The sequence below is a fragment of the Oncorhynchus kisutch genome, linkage group LG8 (assembly GCF_002021735.2).
Source record: "Oncorhynchus kisutch isolate 150728-3 linkage group LG8, Okis_V2, whole genome shotgun sequence".
Lineage (NCBI taxonomy): Eukaryota > Metazoa > Chordata > Actinopteri > Salmoniformes > Salmonidae > Oncorhynchus > Oncorhynchus kisutch.
This window is the reverse complement of record NC_034181.2, coordinates 3,120,983-3,143,957: the sequence shown is the minus strand read 5'-3', so window position 1 is coordinate 3,143,957 and position 22,975 is coordinate 3,120,983. Positions and strand designations below refer to the sequence as shown.

Sequence of the window (22,975 nt, the reverse complement as noted above, 5' to 3'; positions counted from 1 at the left end):
GAAGAAGTTATAACCTTCCTTTGTTTGTGCAATGTTATTCCTCCGTGCTATCTGAGCAGGGAAAACAAAGAAAGGAAATCCAACTGTTTCCTTCTAAATACCAGAGGATCTATATAGCGTGTTTTAGGAACTATATCAGGTTTGTATTGATTCTAACTACACTTTGAATCTGAATTTACAGATTTTTTTCCTGATCCTGGCGATAGAGCAGCTGAGGCCCAGGCTTTGGGGGGGAGGATTCATCTTTATTACAGTTAATATGGATATGGATTTAATGGCATTAATCAACTGGTGTGTCGTCTCCCTATTGCCTTTTCTCTTTCAGTTCACACTTTTCACTGAGGTGTTCAGCAGCAAACCATGGGAACCCCCTCGCTTGCTAAAGACAAGCTATTTCCCTCTGCCAATTAGCTCATAATTTCCAGTAGGAGATTTTCATTCACAAAAAAAAAACACATTGATGCATAATTTCTTATTCTATTCGTCTTCTTCTACAGATTGGTTAAAGGTGGACACAAGGATGGACTGTCTGCTATCCAACGGAATCACAGGAAATAGGAAATAACTCGGCCTCGGATGAAGACAGCGAGCGCCAGTAACACTTCGGGGGGAAAACAAAAGACCCCATGGCCATTTTCATGAAGAATGTCTGAGGAAAGGACAAGAGACCATCAAAGACATTTATGGGAGAAAAAAAAGGAAAACATTGTTTTCCTCTCTTTTAAATTCTGTTGTTTAAAGGACATTGCAATGGCCAATGACCTCGAGAGTGGAATGCAGTGGAAAAATAAAAGGGTCTGTCACTGCCTGGGAAAAAGATCAGGTTCCAGGATTCAATAAATACAATGAGGCAATCCTACTTTCTTCACACAATAATCAAAGGACCATTTTTTCGACCACTGCATTCTAAGTGAATGAAAAAGGCGCTAGCTTTTGATGCCACAGTTGTAAGAAGGTCAGAGTGAGCATTCCATTAGGTGTTGTATGAAGGTCAGAGTGGGCATTCCATTAGGTGTTGTAAGAAGGTCAGAGTGGGCATTCCATTAGGTGTTGTAAGAAGGTCAGAGTGGGCATTCCATTAGGTGTTGTAAGAAGGTCAGAGTGGGCATTCCATTATGTGTTGTATGAAGGTCAGAGTGGGCATTCCATTTGACGTTAGGGTCGTTTGCAGGATTATGTCCAGAAGACCTCTTAGCTTGTCATCATACATTTCCTTACAGAGCAGTATGGAATTAGTTTTTCACAACAGTGAACAATTCAAACTATTTAACCCTCAATAATAAATTCTGATTTATATAATGCCCACTAAGCAGTTGATTTTGTATCCTTTACTTAATCATACTGAGATTTACAAATATTTTTCAAGTGAGCATTGTACTACCTGCCCTGTACTTTTGTACGCCTGATATTTGTCGTTTTACTATCCTGTCTTTGCAACACTAGAAATGTCAAGTCTTTCAATCTTACCTTTTTCATGTCTGTAATTTCAATAACTTTATTTCAATAAAACCATGAACCCACATGTCCCTGTGTGTATTTTACACTCTAATACGTTGAGTTTCAGAACATTTCATCCTCAAAGCGCCACTTAGTGTCTTGTGAAATGAATGTCAAGTAATATTTTAAATTGTATATATCTGCCTTATTGCTGGACCCCTGGAAGAGTAGCTGCTGCCTTGGCAGGAACTAATGGGGATCCATAATAAACCCCAGGAAGAGTAGCTGCTGCCTTGGCAGGAACTAATGGGGATCCATAATAAACCCCAGGAAGAGTAGCTGCTGCCTTGGCAGGAACTAATGGGGATCTATAATAAACCCCAGGAAGAGTAGCTGCTGCCTTGACAGGAACTAATGGGGATCTATAATAAACCCCAGGAAGAGTAGCTGCTGTCTTGGCAGGAACTAATCGGGATCCATAATAAACCCCAGGAAGAGTAGCTGCTGCCTTGACAGGAACTAATGGGGATCCATAATAAACCCCAGGAAGAGTAGCTGCTGCCTTGGCAGGAACTAATGGGGATCTATAATAAACCCCAGGAAGAGTAGCTGCTGTCTTGGCAGGAACTAATCGGGATCCATAATAAACCCCAGGAAGAGTAGCTGCTGCCTTGGCAGGAACTAATGGGGATCCATAATAAACCCCAGGAAGAGTAGCTGCTGCCTTGACAGGAACTAATGGGGATCCATAATAAACCCCAGGAAGAGTAGCTGCTGCCTTGGCAGGAACTAATGGGGATCCATAATAAACCCCAGGAAGAGTAGCTGCTGCCTTGGCAGGAACTAATGGGGATCCATAATAAACCCCAGGAAGAGTAGCTGCTGCCTTGGCAGGAACTAATGGGGATCCATAATAAACCCCAGGAAGAGTAGCTGCTGCCTTGGCAGGAACTAATGGGGATCCATAATAAACCCCAGGAAGAATAGCTGCTGCCTTGGCAGGAACTAATGGGGATCTATAATAAACCCCAGGAAGAGTAGCTGCTGCCTTGGCAGGAACTAATGGGGATCTATAATAAACCCCAGGAAGAGTAGCTGCTGCCTTGGCAGGAACTAATGGGGATCAATAATAAACCCCAGGAAGAGTAGCTGCTGCCTTGGCAGGAACTAATGGGGATCCATAATAAACCCCAGGAAGAGTAGCTGCTGCCTTGGCAGGAACTAATGGGGATCCATAATAAACCCCAGGAAGAGTAGCTGCTGCCTTGGCAGGAACTAATGGGGATCCATAATAAACCCCAGGAAGAGTAGCTGCTGCCTTGGCAGGAACTAATGGGGATCCATAATAAACCCCAGGAAGAGTAGCTGCTGCCTTGGCAGGAACTAATGTGGATCCATAATAAACCCCAGGAAGAGTAGCTGCTTCCTTGGCAGGAACTAATGGGGATCCATAATAAACCCAAGGAAGAGTAGCTGCTGCCTTGGCAGGAACTAATGGGGATCCATAATAAACCCCAGGAAGAGTAGCTGCTGCCTTGGCAGGAACTAATGGGGATCCATAATAAACTCCAGGAAGAGTAGCTGCTGTCTTGTCAGGAACTAATGGGGATCCATAATAAACCCCAGGAAGAGTAGCTGCTGCCTTGGCAGGAACTAATGGGGATCCATAATAAACCCCAGGAAGAGTAGCTGCTGCCTTGGCAGGAACTAATGGGGATCCATAATAAACCCCAGGAAGAGTAGCTGCTGCCTTGGCAGGAACTAATGTGGATCCATAATAAACCCCAGGAAGAGTAGCTGCTTCCTTGGCAGGAACTAATGGGGATCCATAATAAACCCAAGGAAGAGTAGCTGCTGCCTTGGCAGGAACTAATGGGGATCCATAATAAACCCCAGGAAGAGTAGCTGCTGTCTTGTCAGGAACTAATGGGGATCCATAATAAACCCCAGGAAGAGTAGCTGCTGCCTTGGCAGGAACTAATGGGGATCCATAGTAAACCCCAGGAAGAGTAGCTGCTGCCTTGACAGGAACTAATTGGGATCCATAATAAACCCCAGGAAGAGTAGCTGCTGCCTTGGCAGGAACTAATGGGGATCCATAATATATCCCAGGAAGAGTAGCTGCTGCCTTGGCAGGAACTAATGGGGATTCCAAATAAACCCCTAAAAGCAAAATAACTGTTCGCCGGTATCTTCATGAAATGGGTTTCCATGGTTGAGCAGCCGCACACAAGCTTAAGATCACCATGTGCAAAGTTCGCGGACATTGGACTCTGAAGCAGTGAAAATTCGTTCTCTGGACTGATGAATCACGATTCCCCATCTGGCAGTCCGACAGACAGATCAGGATTTGGCAGATGCCAGGAGAACGCTACTTGCCCCAATGCATAGTGCCAACTATAATGTTTGGTGGAGGAGGAATAATGGTCTGGGGCTGTTTTCCCTTAGTTCCAGTGAAGGGAAATCTTTACACTATAGCATACAATGACATTCTAGACGATTCTGTGCTTCCAACTTTGTGGCAGCAGTTTGGGGAAGGCCCTTTCCTGTTTCAGCATGACAATGCCCCCCGTGGACAAAGCGAGGTCCATACAGAAATGGTTTGGAGTTCGTGTTGGAAGAACTTATCTGGCCTGCACAATGCCCTGACCCCAACCTAGTCGAACACCTTTGGGATGAATTGGAACGCCGACTGAGAGCCAGGCCTAATTGCCCAACATCAGTGCCCGACCTCACTAATGCTCTTGTGGCTGAATGGAAGCAAGTCCCCACAGCAACGTCCCAAAATCTAGTGGAAAGCCTTCCCAGAAGAGGGGAGGCTGTTATAGCAGCAATGTTCCAACATCTAGTGGAAAGCCTTCCCAGAAGAGGGGAGGCTGTTATAGCAGCAAAGGGGGGACCAACTCCATATTAATACCCATGATTATGGAATGAGATGATCGACGAGCAAGTGTCCACATACTTCTGGCCATGTAGAGTATATATATATATACCTGTTATTAGCATTTTGGTCTTAATAGATGTTTTGTTTGTATGCAACATTAATTCCAGTTAATGACCATGGTGATATTGTCTATATAAATGCAGCTGCCACTGTATTCAAGCCATTGGACCCCGTTGTTCAATGTACATTTCGGGAGCTAGATTCAGTACACGTCACTTTGTATCAGAAAGTAGGCTGGCCTTGAAGTAGTGTAGTTGATGTGTATATAGATATGTATAGTGTAATTGATGTTTATATAGATAGGTATAGTGTCAATCACCGTATTCTTATCGGCAGACTCAACAGCCTTGGTTTCTCTAATGATTGTCTCGCCTGGTTCACTAACTACTTCTCAGATAGAGTTCAGTGTGTCAAATCGTAGGGCTTGTTGTCCGGACCTCTGGCAGTCTCTTTGGGGGTGCCACAGGGTTCAATTCTCGGGCCGAATCTTTTCTCGGTATATATCAATGATGTTGCTCTTGTTGCTGGTGATTCTTTGATCCACCTCTAAGCAGACGACACCATTCTGTATATATCTGGCCCTTCTTTGGACACTGTGTTAACAAACCTCCAAACAAGCTTCAATGCCATACAACACTCCTTCCGTGGCCTCCAACTGCTCTTAAATGCTAGTAAAACTAAATGCATGCTCATCAACCGATCGCTGCCCGCACACGCCTGCCCGCCTAGCATCACTACTCTGGACGGTTTTGACTTAGAACATGTGGACAACTATAAATACCTATGTGTCTGGCTAGACTGTAAACTCTCCTTCCAGACTCACATGAAGCATCTCCAATCAAAAGTTACATCTAGAATTGGCTTCCTGTTTCGCAACAAAGCCTCCTTCACTCATGCTGCCAAACATACCCTCGCAAAACTGACTATCTTACCGATCCTTGACTTCGGCGATGTCGTTTACAAAATAGCCTCCAACACTCTACTCAACAAATTGGATGCAGTCTATCACAGTGCCTTCCGTTTTGTCACCAAAGCCCCATATACTACCCACCACTGTGACCTGTATGCTCTCGTTGGCTGGTCCTCGCTACATATTCGTCGCCTGACCCAGTGGCTCCAGGTAATCTATAAGTCTTTGCTAGGTAAAGCCCCGCCTTATCTCAGCTCACTGGTCACCATAGTAACACCCACCTATAGCACGCGCTCCAGCAGGTATATTTCACTGGTCATCCCCAAAGCCAATTCCTCTTTGGCCGCCTTTCCTTCCAGTTCTCTGCTGCCAATGACTGGAACTAATTGAAAAAAATCACTGAAGTTGGAGACTTATATCTCCCTCGCTAACTTTAAGCATCAGCTGTCAGACCAGCTTACCAACCGCTGCAGCTGTACACAGCCCATCTGGAAATAGCCCATCCAACCAACTACCTACCTCATCCCCATATTTGTTTTTGATTTTCTGCTCTTTTGCACACCAGTATTTCTACTTGCACATCCTCATCTGCATATCTATCACTCCAGTGTTAATTTGCTCAATTCTAATTACTATTGGCCTATTTATTGCCTTACCTCCTTACTCCATTTGCACACAATTTGCAACAATTCGTTATAATAAATCCCACATTACACTAGAAGCTACTGTGTTATCATCCTGACTAATATCCTATACTTCTGTCTACCTCTTTCTCTCCCTCATCTCAACCTTTCTCGCTCTCCAAGACAATCATAACATACTTACATCATAAAATGACAACAATAAATGTCTCCCCTGTTGTCAGGCATTAAGTAGCCATAGAGTGACTGTGTTGTCAGGCATTAAGTAGCCAAAGTGTGACTGTTTGTCAGGCATTAAGTAGCCAAAGAGTGACTGTGTTGTCAGGCATTAAGTAGCCAAAGTGTGACTGTTGTCAGGTACTAAGTAGCCAAAGTGTGACTGTTTGTCAGGCATTAAGTAGCCAAAGTGTGACTGTGTTGTCAGGCATTAAGTAGCCAAAGTGTGACTGTTTGTCAGGCATTAAGTAGCCATAGTGTGACTGTGTTGTCAGGCATTAAGTAACCATAGAGTGACTGTGTTGTCAGGCATTAAGTAGCCAAAGTGTGACTGTTTGTCAGGCATTAAGTAGCCAAAGTGTGACTGTTTGTCAGGCATTAAGTAGCCATAGTGTGACTGTTTGTCAGGCATTAAGTAGCCAAAGTGTGACTGTTTGTCAGGCATTAAGTAGCCAAAGTGTGACTGTGTTGTCAGGCATTAAGTAGCCATAGAGTGACTGTGTTGTCAGGCATTAAGTAGCCAAAGTGTGACTGTTTGTCAGGCATTAAGTAGCCAAAGTGTGACTGTTTGTCAGGCATTAAGTAGCCAAAGTGTGACTGTTTGTCAGGCATTAAGTAGCCAAAGTGTGACTGTTTGTCAGGCATTAAGTAGCCAAAGTGTGACTGTTTGTCAGGCATTAAGTAGCCATAGAGTGACTGTTTGTCAGGCATTAAGTAGCCATAGTGTGACTGTGTTGTCAGGCATTAAGTAGCCATAGAGTGACTGTTTGTCAGGCATTAAGTAACCATAGAGTGACTGTGTTGTCAGGCATTAAGTAGCCATAGTGTGACTGTGTTGTCAGGCATTAAGTAGCCATAGAGTGACTGTGTTGTCAGGCATTAAGTAACCATAGAGTGACTGTGTTGTCAGGCATAAAGTAGCCAAAGTGTGACTGTGTTGTCAGGTACTAAGTAGCCATAGAGTGACTGTGTTGTCAGGTACTAAGTAGCCAAAGTGTGACTGTGTTGTCAGGTACTAAGTAGCCACAGTGTGACTGTGTTGTCAGGCATTAAGTAGCCAAAGTGTGACTGTGTTGTCAGGTACTAAGTAGCCATAGAGTGACTGTGTCCCAGCTTCCTCCCTGGTGCACTGCCACTGAACACATTTTAAAGGACAAAACAGATGATCATCACTTCAGTGGACAGGAAGGAAAGGAAGACACGCAACCTGACCATACTATATCTATCCTGTATCTATCCTATATCTCTCCTGTATCTATCCTGTATCTATCCTGTATCTATCCTATATCTATCCTATATCTATCCTGTATCTATCTTATATCTATCCTATATCTATCCTGTATCTATCTTATATCTATCCTATATCTATCCTGTATCTATCTTATATCTATCTTATATCTATCCTGTATCTATCTTATATCTATCCTATATCTATCCTGTATCTAGCTTATATCTCTCCTGTATCTGTCCTATATCTATCCCATATCTCTCCTGTATCTATCCTATATCTATCCTGTATCTATCCTATATCTATCCTATATCTATCCTGTATCTATCCGATATCTATCCTGTATCTATCCTGAATCTATGCTATATCTATCCTATATCTATCCTGTATCTATCCTGAATCTATGCTATATCTATCCTATATCTATCCTATATCTATCCTATATCTCCCCTGTATCTGTCCTATATCTATCCCATATCTCTCCTGTATCTATCCTGTATCTATCCTGTATCTATCCTATATCTATCCTGTATCTATCCTATATCTATCCTGTATCTATCCTGAATCTATGCTATATCTATCCTATATCTATCCTGTATCTATCCTGTATCTATCCTATATCTATCCTGAATCTATCCTATATCTATCCTATATCTATCCTGTATCTATCCTGTATCTATCCTATATCTATCCTGTATCTATCCTATATCTATCCTGTATCTATCCTGAATCTATGCTATATCTATCCTATATCTATCCTGTATCTATCCTGTATCTATCCTATATCTATCCTATATCTATCCTATATATCCTATATCTATCCTATATCTATCTTATATCTATCCTATATATCCTATATATCTATCTATCCGGCAGGGTAGCCTAGTCGTTAGAGTGGTGGACTAGTAACCGAAAGGTTATAAGTTCGAATCCCCGAGCTGACAAGGTAGTCTGTCGTACTGCCCCTGAACAAGGCAGTTAACCCACTGTTCCTAGACCAGTTAACCCACTGTTCCTAGACCAGTTAACCCACTGTTCCTAGACCAGTTAACCCACTGTTCCTAGACCAGTTAACCCACTGTTCCTAGACCAGTTAACCCACTGTTCCTAGACCAGTTAACCCACTGTTCCTAGACCAGTTAACCCACTGTTCCTAGACCAGTTAACCCACTGTTCCTAGACCAGTTAACCCACTGTTCCTAGACCAGTTAACCCACTGTTCCTAGACCAGTTAACCCACTGTTCCCAGACCAGTTAACCCACTGTTCCTAGACCAGTTAACCCACTGTTCCTAGACCAGTTAACCCACTGTTCCTAGACCAGTTAACCCACTGTTCCTAGACCAGTTAACCCACTGTTCCTAGACCAGTTAACCCACTGTTCCTAGGCCGTCATTGAAAAGAAGAATTTGTTCTTAAAACTGCCTAGTTAAATAAAGGTTAAAAACATCTGTCCTATAGCTATCCTGTATCTATCCTATAGTGATGATATATTTATCCTATAGGTAAAAGATAAACAGTCATTACAAAGTCACATCCCATAAGCAGTAGCTCCAGTTTCCTTGTGTTTTCTATACGTAGAACATGACACCACAGCCAAACTCCACATCGAATAGTTGATCCATTATTGGATTGATGGCTGAGTGTTACCTCACACCTCTCTATCTGCCAAAGAGGGTGTTGTCTTTCACAGAGAAGGGAGGGACGGAAAGGAGAGGAGAGGAGAGGAGAGGGGAGGTGAGGGGAGAGTGAAACATAGCTGGTCAGCTTTTGTTAGTTAACCCAATGCTCCCTGTCACTCACTGCCTCAGGGGGTGGGCACTACGGCAGGCATCTAAGAGCCAATTGGTTGGTTGGTTGGCGGTTAAGGTGGAGGGGAGGGGAAGCGGGGTTAAGTGGGGTGGAGGGTATCGCAAGGCGAGTAAGGGGGCGGGGAAAGTAGGGGCGGGGTTACTGACCTCCTGAATCAGAGACGAGGAGCCGCCACCGATACCGACACTTGAATTTCCCAGCTTCCTCTCTGGTGCACTGCCTTGTCCTGACTGAACACATTTTAAAGGACAAAACAGATGATCATCTCTTCAGTGGACAGGAAGGAAAGGAAGACACGCAACCTGAGCACATCCTGACCACATACTGACAACAATCTGAGCACATCCTGACCACATACTGACAACAATCTGAGCACATCCTGACCACATACTGACAACAATCTGAGCACATCCTGACCACATACTGACAACAACCTGACCACATACTGACAACAACCTGACCACATACTGACCACATACTGACACCAACCTGACAACAACCTGACAACATACTGACAACAACCTGACAACAACCTGACCACATAATGACAACAACCTGACCACATACTGACAACAACCGGACCACATACTGACAACAACATGACAACAACCTGACCACATACTGACCACATAATGACAACAACCTGACAACAACCTGACCACAACCTGACCACAACCTGACCACATACTGACAACAACCTGAGCACATACTGACCACAACCTGACCACATACTGACCACAACCTGACCACATACTGACAACAACCTGACCACAACCTGACCACAACCTGACCACATACTGACAACAACCTGAGCACATACTGACCACATACTGACAACAACCTGACCACAACCTGACCACATACTGACAACAACCTGACCACATACTGACAACAGCCTGACCACAACCTGACCACATACTGACAACAACCTGACCACATACTGACAACATCCTGACCACATACTGACAACAACCTGACAACATACTGACAACAACCTGTCCACATACTGACAACAACCTGACAATAACCTGACAACATACTGACAACAACCTGTCCACATACTGACCACAACCTGACCACATACTGACAACATCCTGACCACATACTGACAACAACCTGACAACAACCTGACAACATACTGACAACAACCTGTCCACATACTGACCACAACCTGACCACAACCTGACAACATACTGAAAAAACCTGACCACAACCTGACCACATACTGACCACATACTGACAACAACCTGACCACATACTGACAACAACCTGACCACATACTGACAACAACCTGACCACAACCTGACTACAACCTGACCACATACTGACAACAACCTGACCACATACTGACAACAACCTGACAACAACCTGACCACAACCTGACCACATCCTGACAACAACCTGACCACATACTGACAACAACCTGACAACAACCTGACCACATACTGACAACAACCTGACAACAACCTGACCACAACCTGACCTCACACTGACAACAACCTGAACACAACCTGACCACATACTGACAACAACCTGACCACATACTGACAACAACCTGACCACAACCTGACAACAACCTGACCACAACCTGACCACATACTGACAACAACCTGACCACAACCTGACCACACACTGACAACAACCTGACCACAACCTGACCACACACTGACAACAACCTGACCACAACCTGACCACACACTGACAACAACCTGACAACAACCTGACCACATACTGACAACAACCTGACAACAACCTGACCACAACCTGACCACATACTGACAACAACCTGACCACAACCTGACCACAACCTGACTACATACTGACAACAACCTGACCACAACCTGACAACAACCTGACAACAACCTGACCACAACCTGACAACAACCTGACCACAACCTGACAACAACCTGCAAACACTGACCACAACCTGACCACATACTGACAACAACCTGACCACAACCTGACAAACACTGACAACAACCTGACCACATACTAACAACAACCTGACCACAACCTGACCAAATACTGACAACAACCTGACCACAACCTGACAACAACCTGACCACAACCTGACCACATACTGACAACAACCTGACAAACACTGACCACAACCTGAACAACAATGAAACCGTGGACTAGATAAACACACAACGGCCCTCTTTTAAAATGAAAGGGAAGGAGACATTTAAATAGCATGTAAAATGTATAGACTAGATAGAGACTAAATGTAGTCTAGTTTAGGCAAGGTCAAATCATTTAAACATACACATGAACAAAATCATAATTTTACTATGATGACATTGTCTTTTCAACAAAGTCTATCATTCTAAAGACAATAAAATATGTAATTTGCAATACACACCATACATGTCCCAAGAGAGTGGGATTGAGATGCTAAATATATGTAAAGAGAGTAGTAATAGGGCTGGTTTATGCAAAACCATGCAAAGTGGATGATGTTAGTTGTCCCAGTATGAGGAAGGGACCGAGGGTTGATAACAGACAGATGACAGGAAGAGAGAGACCATCAGGAAGGAGGAGTGATATCAGATGACAGGAAGTGAGAGAACATCAGGAAGGAGGAGTGATAACAGACAGATGACAGGAAGTGAGAGACCATTAGGAAGGAGGAGTGATAACAGATGACGGGAAGAGAGAGACCATCGGGAAGGAGGAGTGATATCAGATGACAGGAAGTGAGAGACCATCAGGAAGGAGGAGTGATATGAGATGACAGGAAGTGAGAGACCATCAGGAAGGAGGAGTGATATCAGATGACAGGAAGAGAGAGACCATCAGGAAGGAGGAGTGATATCAGATGACAGGAGAGAGACCATCCTAAGCTCATTATTTGCATCGGGATGCAAACACATTGTTCCTCTGTTCAAGTTGTTCTTTCCCTAACTAGCTCTGTTGTTCTCTCCCTCTCCCTGTCTCTGTTGTTCTCTCCCTCTCCCTGTCTCTGTTGTTCTCTCCCTCTCCCTGTCTCTGTTGTTCTCTCCCTCTCCCTGTCTCTGTTGTTCTCTCCCTCTCCCTGTCTCTGTTGTTCTCTCCCTCTCCCTGTCTCTGTTGTTCTCTCCCTCTCCCTGTCTCTGTTGTTCTCTCCCTCTCCCTGTCTCTGTTGTTCTCTCCCTCTCCCTGTCTCTGTTGTTCTCTCCCTCTCCCTGTCTCTGTTGTTCTCTCCCTCTCCCTGTCTCTGTTGTTCTCTCCCTCTCCATGTCTCTGTTGTTCTCTCCCTCTCCCTGTCTCTGTTGTTCTCTCCTCTTATCTGTATAGACCTTTCTCCCTCTCTCTCACTTTCCACCACTCTCTCCCAGGCTATATATGGACTGTTGTATCTTCCTTCCTTATCTGTATAGACATTTCTCCCTCTCTCTCACTTTCCACCACTCTCTCCCAGGCTATATATGGACTGTTGTATCTTCCTTCCTTATCTGTATAGACCTTTCTCCCTCTCTCTCACTTTCCACCACTCTCTCCCAGGCTATATATGGACTGTTGTATCTTCCTTCCTTATCTGTATAGACCTTTCTCCCTCTCTCTCACTTTCCACCACTCTCTCCCAGGCTATATATGGACTGTTGTATCTTCCTTCCTTATCTGTATAGACCTTTCTCCCTCTCTCTCACTTTCCACCACTCTCTCCCAGGCTATATATGGACTGTTGTATCTTCCTTCCTTATCTGTATAGACCTTTCTCCCTCTCTCTCACTTTCCACCACTCTCTCCCAGGCTATATATGGACTGTTGTATCTTCCTTCCTTTTTTGTCTTTCTCTCTTGTTGGCTCTCTCTCTCCTTATCCATCCATCCAACAATCCCTCCTCCACCCCACACCAGTGTTGCTAGTCAGTTAGAGGGCTTAACACAAGGTAATTGACTCACATTACACCCTACAGACAGACAGACAGACAGACAGACAGACAGACAGACAGACAGACAGACAGACAGACAGACAGACAGACAGACAGACAGACAGACAGACAGACAGACAGACAGACAGACAGACAGACAGACAGACAGAGACAGACAGAGACAGACAGACAAACAGACAGACAGACAGACAGACAGACAGACAGACAGACAGACAGACAGACAGACAGACAGACGGGGGCAGACAGACAGACGGGGGCAGACAGACAGACAGACAGACAGACAGACAGACAGACAGACAGACAGACAGACAGACAGACAGACAGACAGACAGGACAGACAGACAGACAGACAGACAGACAGACAGACAGACAGACAGACAGACAGACAGACAGACAGACAGACAGACAGACAGGAGCATCAATAAAACACAATATAATAAGATTATGAGATAATATTATTAGATAAAATTATTACGAAAATAAGACAATATTGTCAATGAGATAATATATATATATATATATATATATATATATATATATATATATATATATATATATATTCACATAGTAAAGGTAGTACACAGGTTTAACCTCACCAAACGAAGTCCACACACACTCAATATACACACAAAGCAGAAACAGGTTCCATTAAAAAAGCGTTTTATAATAAATACATTTAATAACAGAAATATCATATTTACATACAGTATCCTGACCCTTTACTCAGTACTTTGTTGAAGCACCTTTGGCAGTCATTATAGCCTCAAGTCTTCTTGGGTATGACGCTACAGCTTGGCACACCTGTATTTGGGGAGTTTCTTCATTCTTCTTTGCAGATCCTCTCAAGCTCTGTTAGATTGGATGGGGAGCGTTGCAGGGATGTTCGATCGGGTTCGAGTCCGGGGTCTGGCAGGTCCACTCAAGGACATTCAGAGACTTGTCCCGAATCCACTCCTGCGTTGCCTTGGCTGTGTGCTTAGGGTCGTTGTCCTGTTGGAAGGTGAACCTTCACTTCAGTCTGAGGTCCTGGGTGCTCTGGAGCAGGTTTTCATCAAGGATCTCTCTGTACTTTTCTCCGTTCGTCTTTGCCTCAATCCTGACTAGATTCCCAGTCCCTGCTGCTGAAAGACATCCCCACAGCATGATGCTGCCACCACCATGCTTCAACGTAGGGATGGTGCCAGGTTCCCGCAAGACGTGACACTTAGCATTCAGACCAAAGAGTTCAATCTTGGTTTCATCAGACCAGAGAGTCTTGTTTCTCGTGGTCTGAGAGTTTAGGTAGCTTTTGGCAAACTCCAAGCAGGCTATCATGTGCCTTTTACTGAGGAGTGGCTTCCGTCTGGCCACTCTACCATAAAGGCCTGATTGGTTGAGTGCTGCAGAGATGGTTGTCTTTCTGGAAGGTTCTTCCATCTCCACAGAGGAATTCTAGAGCTCTCTCAGAGTGACCATCGGGTTCTTGGTCACCTCCCTGACCAAGGCCCTTCTCCCCCGATTGCTCAGTTTGGCCAAACGGCCAGCTCTAGGAAGAGTCTTGGTGGTTCCAAACTTCTTCCATTTAAGAATGATGGAGGCCACTGTGTACTTGGGGACCTTCAATGCTGCAGAAATGTTTTGGTACCCTTCCCCAGATCTGTGCCTCGACACAATCCTGTCTTGGAGCTCTACAGACAATTCCTTCGACCCCGTGGCTTCGGTTTTTGCTCTGATGTGCAATGTCAACTGTGGGACCTTATATAGACAGGTGTCTGCCTTTCCGAATCATGTTCAATCAATTGAATTTACCACAGGTGGACTCCAATCAAGTTGTAGAAACATCTCAAGGATGATCAATGGAAACATGATGCACCTTATAGATACACCATATAGTATTATAACAGATACACCATATAGTATTATAACAGATACACCATATAGTATTATATTATTATAATACTATATGGTGCTCAATTTCGATTCTCACAGCAAAGGGTTTGAATACTGATGGAAATACGGTATTTTAGTTTTTTGTTTTTTACTACAATAGCAAAAATGTCTAAAAACATGTTTTCACGTTGTCATTATGGGGTATTGTGTGTAGATTGAGACGGGATATTTTTATTTTTAAACCATTTTAGAATAAGGCTGTAATGTAACAAAATGTGGTAAAAGTCCATTCTTTCCGAATGCACTGTATATAATCGTCTACATCATTTCCAATCCACCATATATATTTGTATATATCATTGTAAATATATTTATATACAGTCAAACGTTTGGACACACCTACTCATTCAAGGCTTTTTCTTTCATTTTCTTTATACAACCTGTCCCCTTCAGTCAATATGGTGCTGCACAGTCAACATGTCCCCCTCAGTCAATATGGTGCTGCATGACCAACCTGTCCCCTTCAGTCAATATGGTGCTGCACAGTCAACATGTCCCCCTCAGTCAATATGGTGCTGCATAGTCAACATGTCCCCTTCAGTCAATATGGTGCTGCACAGTCAACATGTCCCCCTCAGTCAATATGGTGGTGCACAGTCAACATGTCCCCTTCAGTCAATATGGTGCTGCACAGTCAACATGTCCCCCTCAGTCAATATGGTGCTGCACAGTCAACATGTCCCCCTCAGTCAATATGGTGCTGCACAGTCAACATGTCCCTCTCAGTCAATATGGTGCTGCATAGCCAACATGTCCCCTTCAGTCAATATGGTGCTGCATAGTCAACATGTCCCCCTCAGTCAATATGGTGCTGCATAGTCAACATGTCCCCTTCAGTCAATATGGTGCTGCACAGTCAACATGTCCCCCTCAGTCAATATGGTGCTGCATAGCCAATATGTCCCCTTCAGTCAATATGGTGCTGCACAGTCAACATGTCCCCCTCAGTCAATATGGTGCTGCACAGTCAACATGTCCCCTTCAGTCAATATGGTGCTGCATAGCCAACATGTCCCCTTCAGTCAATATGGTGCTGCACAGTCAACATGTCCCCTTCAGTCAATATGGTGCTGCATAGTCAACATGTCCCCTTCAGTCAATATGGTGCTGCACAGTCAACATGTCCCCCTCAGTCAATATGGTGCTGCATAGCCAACATGTCCCCTTCAGTCAATATGGTGCTGCACAGTCAACATGTCCCCCTCAGTCAATATGGTGCTGCATAGCCAACATGTCCCCTTCAGTCAATATGGTGCTGCATAGTCAACATGTCCCCCTCAGTCAATATGGTGCTGCACAGTCAACATCTCCCCCTCAGTCAAGATGGTGCTGCATAGTCAACCTGTCCCCCTCAGTCAATGTGGTGCTGCATAGTCAACATGTCCCCCTCAGTCAATATGGTGCTGCATGACCAACATGTCCCCTTCAGTCAATATGGTGCTGCATAGTCAACATGTCCCCTTCAGTCAATATGGTGCTGCATAGTCAACATGTCCCCTTCAGTCAATATGGTGCTGCATAGTCAACATGTCCCCCTCAGTCAATATGGTGCTGCATAGTCAACATGTCCCCCTCAGTCAATATGGTGCTGCACAGTCAACATGTCCCCCTCAGTCAATATGGTGCTGCATAGTCAACCTGTCCCCCTCAGTCAATATGGTGCTCTACAGTCAACATGTGCCCCTCAGTCAATATGGTGCTGCATAGTCAACATGTCCCCCTCAGTCAATATGGTGCTGCATAGTCAACATGTCCCCCTCAGTCAATATGGTGCTGCACAGTCAACATGTCCCCCTCAGTCAATATGGTGCTGCATAGTCAACCTGTCCCCCTCAGTCAATATGGTGCTGCACAGTCAACATGTCCCCCTCAGTCAATATGGTGCTGCATGACCAACATGTCCCCCTCAGTCAATATGGTGCTGCATGACCAACATGTCCCCTTCAGTCAATATGGTGCTGCATGACCAACATGTCCCCTTCAGTCAATATGGTGCTGCATGACCAACATGTCCCCTTCAGTCAATATGGTGCTGCATGACCAACCTGTCCCTTTCAGTCAATATGGTGCTGCATAACCAACATGTCCTCACCAATTACATACAGCAGTATTATGAATACCAACAATTCAAATGCAACATATAAATCCCTTCATTATTTGTAAACATTAAGACGAGGCAGCTTAATTTAAAAAATATATAATAATTTTTTATTAACTAGGCAAGTCAGTTAAGAACAAATTCTTATTTTCAATGACAGCCTAGGAACAGTAGGTTCAGGGCGACAGATTTGAAGCTTGTCAGCTGGGGGATTTGAACTTGCAACCTTTAGGTTAATGGTCCAACGCTCTAACCACTAGGCTACCCTGCAAAGGTTAATGCACAGTGCTATCCTGCCCTATAGCCTATACGTTGTAGAGAACGCACTAATACCATATGGCACTGTATGACAACGTGTTCGGGTAAAGAGAGACACACATGAATCAAGCAACGTAGACTGGAGTGTTTTAGAGAAGAGGCGAGATTTGACTCAGTAAAATAGTCCTGCCAGTACTAGCCCGGGACACACCACCTCTCCCAAGACAACACACACACACACACACACACACACACACACACACACACACACACACACACACCACAGGGTGTATTTGCTATAATACTATATGGTGTATATGTTATAATACTATATGGTGTATCTGTTATAATACTATATGGTGTATATATGGTGTATCTGTTATAATACTATATGGTGTATCTGTTATAATACTATATGGTGTATATGTTATAATACTATATGGTGTATCTGTTATAATACTATATGGTGTATATGTTATAATACTATATGGTGTATATATGGTGTATCTGTTATAATACTATATGGTGTATATGTTATAATACTATATGGTGTATATATGGTGTATATGTTATAATACTATATGGTGTATATGTTATAATACTATATGGTGTATATATGGTGTATTTGTTATAATACTATATGGTGTATCTGTTATAATACTATATGGTGTATCTGTTATAATACTATATGGTGTATATGTTATAATACTATATGGTGTATATATGGTGTATCTGTTATAATACTATATGGTGTATATATGGTGTATCTGTTATAATACTATATGGTGTATCTGTTATAATACTATATGGTGTATCTGTTATAATACTATATGGTGTATCTGTTATAATACTATATGGTGTATCTGTTATAATACTATATGGTGTATCTGTTATAATACTATATGGTGTATCTGTTATAATACTATATGGTGTATCTGTTATAATACTATATGGTGTATATATGGTGTATCTGTTATAATACTATATGGTGTATCTGTTATAATACTATATGGTGTATCTGTTATAATACTATATGGTGTATCTGTTATAATACTATATGGTGTATCTGTTATAATACTATATGGTGTATCTGTTATAATACTATATGGTTTGTTATACTATATGGTTCTGTTATAATACTATATGGTGTATATATGGTGTATCTGTTATAATACTATATGGTGTATCTGTTATAATACTATATGGTGTATCTGTTTATAATACTATATGGTGTATATGTTATAATACTATATGGTGTATATATGGGTGTATCTGTTATAATACTATATGGTGTATACATGGTGTATCTGTTATAATACTATATGATGTCTCTGTTATAATACTATATGGTGTATATGTTATAATACTATATGGTGTATATATGGTGTATCTGTTATAATACTATATGGTGTATCTGTTATAATACTATATGGTGTATCTGTTATAATACTATATGGTGTATATATGGTGTATCTGTTATAATACTATATGGTGTATCTGTTATAATACTATATGGTGTATATATGGTGTATCTGTTATAATACTATATGGTGTATATATGGTGTATCTGTTATAATACTATATGGTGTATCTGTTATAATACTATATGGTGTATCTGTTATAATACTATATGGTGTATCTGTTATAATACTATATGGTGTATCTGTTATAATACTATATGGTGTATCTGTTATAATACTATATGGTGTATCTGTTATAATACTATATGGTGTATATATGGTGTATCTGTTATAATACTATATGGTGTATCCGTTATAATACTATATGGTGTATCTGTTATAATACTATATGGTGTATCTGTTATAATACTATATGGTGTATCTGTTATAATACTATATGGTGTATATATGGTGTATCTGTTATAATACTATATGGTGTATCTGTTATAATACTATATGGTGTATATGTTATAATACTATATGGTGTATATATGGTGTATCTGTTATAATACTATATGGTGTATATATGGTGTATCTGTTATAATACTATATGGTGTATATATGGTGTATCTGTTATAATACTATATGGTGTATATATGGTGTATCTGTTATAATACTATATGGTGTATATATGGTGTATCTGTTATAATACTATATGGTGTATATATGGTGTATCTGTTATAATACTATATGGTGTATATATGGTGTATCTGTTATAATACTATATGGTGTATCTGTTATAATACTATATGGTGTATACATGGTGTATCTGTTATAATACTATATGGTGTATATATGGTGTATCTGTTATAATACTATATGGTGTATCTGTTATAATACTATATGGTGTATCTGTTATACTACTATATGGTGTATCTGTTATAATACTATATGGTGTATCTGTTATAATACTATATGGTGTATCTGTTATAATACTATATGGTGTATCTGTTATAATACTATATGGTGTATCTGTTATAATACTATATGGTGTATCTGTTATAATACTATATGGTGTATATATGGTGTATCTGTTATAATACTATATGGTGTATCTGTTATAATACTATATGGTGTATCTGTTATACTACTATATCTGTTATAATACTATATGGTGTATCTGTTATAATACTATATGGTGTATCTGTTATAATACTATATGGTGTATCTGTTATAATACTATATGGTGTATCTGTTATAATACTATATGGTGTATCTGTTATAATACTATATGGTGTATCTGTTATAATACTATATGGTGTATATATGGTGTATCTGTTATAATACTATATGGTGTATATATGGTGTATCTGTTATAATACTATATGGTGTATCTGTTATAATACTATATGGTGTATACATGGTGTATCTGTTATAATACTATATGTGTATATATGGTGTATCTGTATAATACTATATGGTGTATCTGTTATAATACTATATGGTGTATCTGTTATATACTATATGGTGTATCTGTTATACTACTATATGGTGTATCTGTTATAATACTATATGGTGTATCTGTTATAATACTATATGGTGTATCTGTTATACTATATGGTGTATCTGTTATAATACTATATGGTGTATCTGTTATAATACTATATGGTGTATATATGGTGTATCTGTTATAATACTATATGGTGTATCTGTTATAATACTATATGGTGTATCTGTTATACTACTATATGGTGTATCTGTTATAATACTATATGGTGTATCTGTTATAATACTATATGGTGTATCTGTTATAATACTATATGGTGTATCTGTTATAATACTATATGGTGTATCTGTTATAATACTATATGGTGTATCTGTTATAATACTATATGGTGTATCTGTTATAATACTATATGGTGTATATATGGTGTATCTGTTATAATACTATATGGTGTATACATGGTGTATCTGTTATAATACTATATGATGTCTCTGTTATAATACTATATGGTGTATCTGTTATAATACTATATGGTGTATATATGGTGTATCTGTTATAATACTATATGGTGTATATATGGTGTATCTGTTATAATACTATATGGTGTATCTGTTATAATACTATATGGTGTATATATGGTGTATCTGTTATAATACTATATGGTGTATCTGTTATAATACTATATGGTGTATATATGGTGTATCTGTTATAATACTATATGGTGTATATATGAAGTATCTCTTTTTCAAACCATTCTAAACTGAATGGTAATTCTACATGCTGTCTGCCGGCCTAACCTTTACTTACCCAAACAACCTAACTTAACCTAACTTAAGTGATCTACCTAACTTAAGTGATCGACCTATCTTAACCCTATACACCCGTGGATAGGGCTACATTTAAATGTTTCTTACAGAATATATATTAAAGCCATATGCATAAGAGTGGTAGCAACTGAAAAGGAACAGTTTGGAGATAATGGGGAAATGATTAGACCAAATGTGAGGACACAACAGCTCCCTTGACAAGACTGAATCTAAACATCACACTGTTGGTTTTATGTGCTTTTTACATTTTCTGTCCTTTTCACCCCATTTGTTGATCACGAAATCTGAAAATATTCTGGATACATTCAGTAACATGTTAATAAGAATATTCCTGGAAAACGTGGGGTAGTTGAAACATAAGACAAAACGATTACAAGGGTCTTGTCACCGTTCTCTTTAGTTGAAGGAGAAGCGGACCAAAATGCGGCGTGATGATGATTCATGTTTGTTGAATAAAGGAGAACTATACATGAATAAACTACAAAAACAATTAAATGTGAAAACCATAAACAGCCCTATCTGGTGCAAAACACAGAGACAGGAACAATCACCCACAAAACCCAACACCAAACAGGCTACCTAAATATGGTTCCCAATCAGAGACAATGACGAACACCTGCCTCTGATTGAGAACCATATCAGGCCAAACATAGAACTAGACATGTAACATAGAATGCCCACTCAACTCACACCCTGACCAACCAAAACATAGAAACATACAAAGCAAACTATGGTCAGGGTGTGACAGGTCTGAGTGAGAAGACTACCTGGGGTGTCTCCAAATGGACACACCTCTCCACAGTTCGCAATATCAATCTTCAACTATACGTTTTTTTTTTTAATCTCTCCTAGCTATGCCCGTTGAGGAACTCGAGCAAGGACACTTATAGTTGTTCACAGTCCTGCATCCCCACTATCACACAATTACTGTTAGTGTTCAAAATACAGAACAATCCAAAAACAGTGTATTACAAATCGTAATGTGGGTCAGGTGGGTTATCATTCGAAAGCTTGTTCTATCGCCAACATGACTAGCTAAGTTATCAAATATGATCGTACAGTGTTAAGGCTCTCACAAGGCAGAGAGAAACAGAAAGGAGTCATGAGTGCATGTGCCACGGTGAACGTTCAACCCAGGGTACGACGCCATGTCATCTTGTAGCTGTACATCAAACAACAGTGATCCTAAACATGGACACTATGTGACATGAGTTTTATGATATGGAAATATCATGTCCACATTTGGACTCAACAGGTGTTTGGTTTGCTTGTGTGACATCAAAGCGGTATTCATTATAATCCTCAACATTTTATCTTTCAAAATACATAGAGAATTTACAGCTTTAACCTCAATCAGACGACAGAAAAATGGGTAAAAGTTGCCCAATTACCTGGAGGGGGGGGGTGACCGAACGGCTGTCAATCAAAACCCATCCAAAGCTGTGAAGAGCAGAGCCTGAGCTCTGACCTCGTGTATAGCATGTTTACTGTACAACTACTGTGTTCAGGTTTAGCCTGAGCTCTGACCTCGTGTATAGCATGTTTACTGTACAACTACTGTGTTCAGGTTTAGCCTGAGCTCTGACCTCGTGTATAGTATGTTTACTGTACAACTACTGTGTTCAGGTTTAGCCTGAGCTCTGACCTCGTGTATAGCATGTTTACTGTACAACCACTGTGTTCAGGTTTAGCCTGAGCTCTGACCTCGTGTATAGCATGTTTACTGTACAACCACTGTGTTCAGGTTTAGCTGCTTATTAGTGTCTAAATCAGCCATTTTCAACCCGAGTGGAAAGGACTACCGAGCAGTGGTGGAAAAAGAACCCAATTGTCATACTTGTGTAACAGACATATAGCCTGGTTCCTCTCTAGGTTTATAATCTCTACCCGGTACAGCC

The 22,975-nt window shown here is 41.2% G+C and overlaps 1 protein-coding gene across 2 annotated transcripts in view; it reads right to left on the bottom strand.

The window, feature by feature from the left end:
* Nucleotides 1-22,975, bottom strand: part of LOC109879534 (AT-rich interactive domain-containing protein 3A-like) — a 235,878-nt gene that overhangs the window by 180,138 nt on the left and 32,765 nt on the right. The window contains exon 3 of one of the 2 annotated variants that reach the window (XM_031829552.1): nt 9,334-9,417. The exons of the other annotated variant lie outside the window; for it this stretch is intronic. Coding sequence (XP_031685412.1) covers nt 9,334-9,417 — 84 coding nt within the window. The remainder of the gene's footprint in view (nt 1-9,333; nt 9,418-22,975) is intronic. 2 annotated transcript variants of the gene reach the window in all.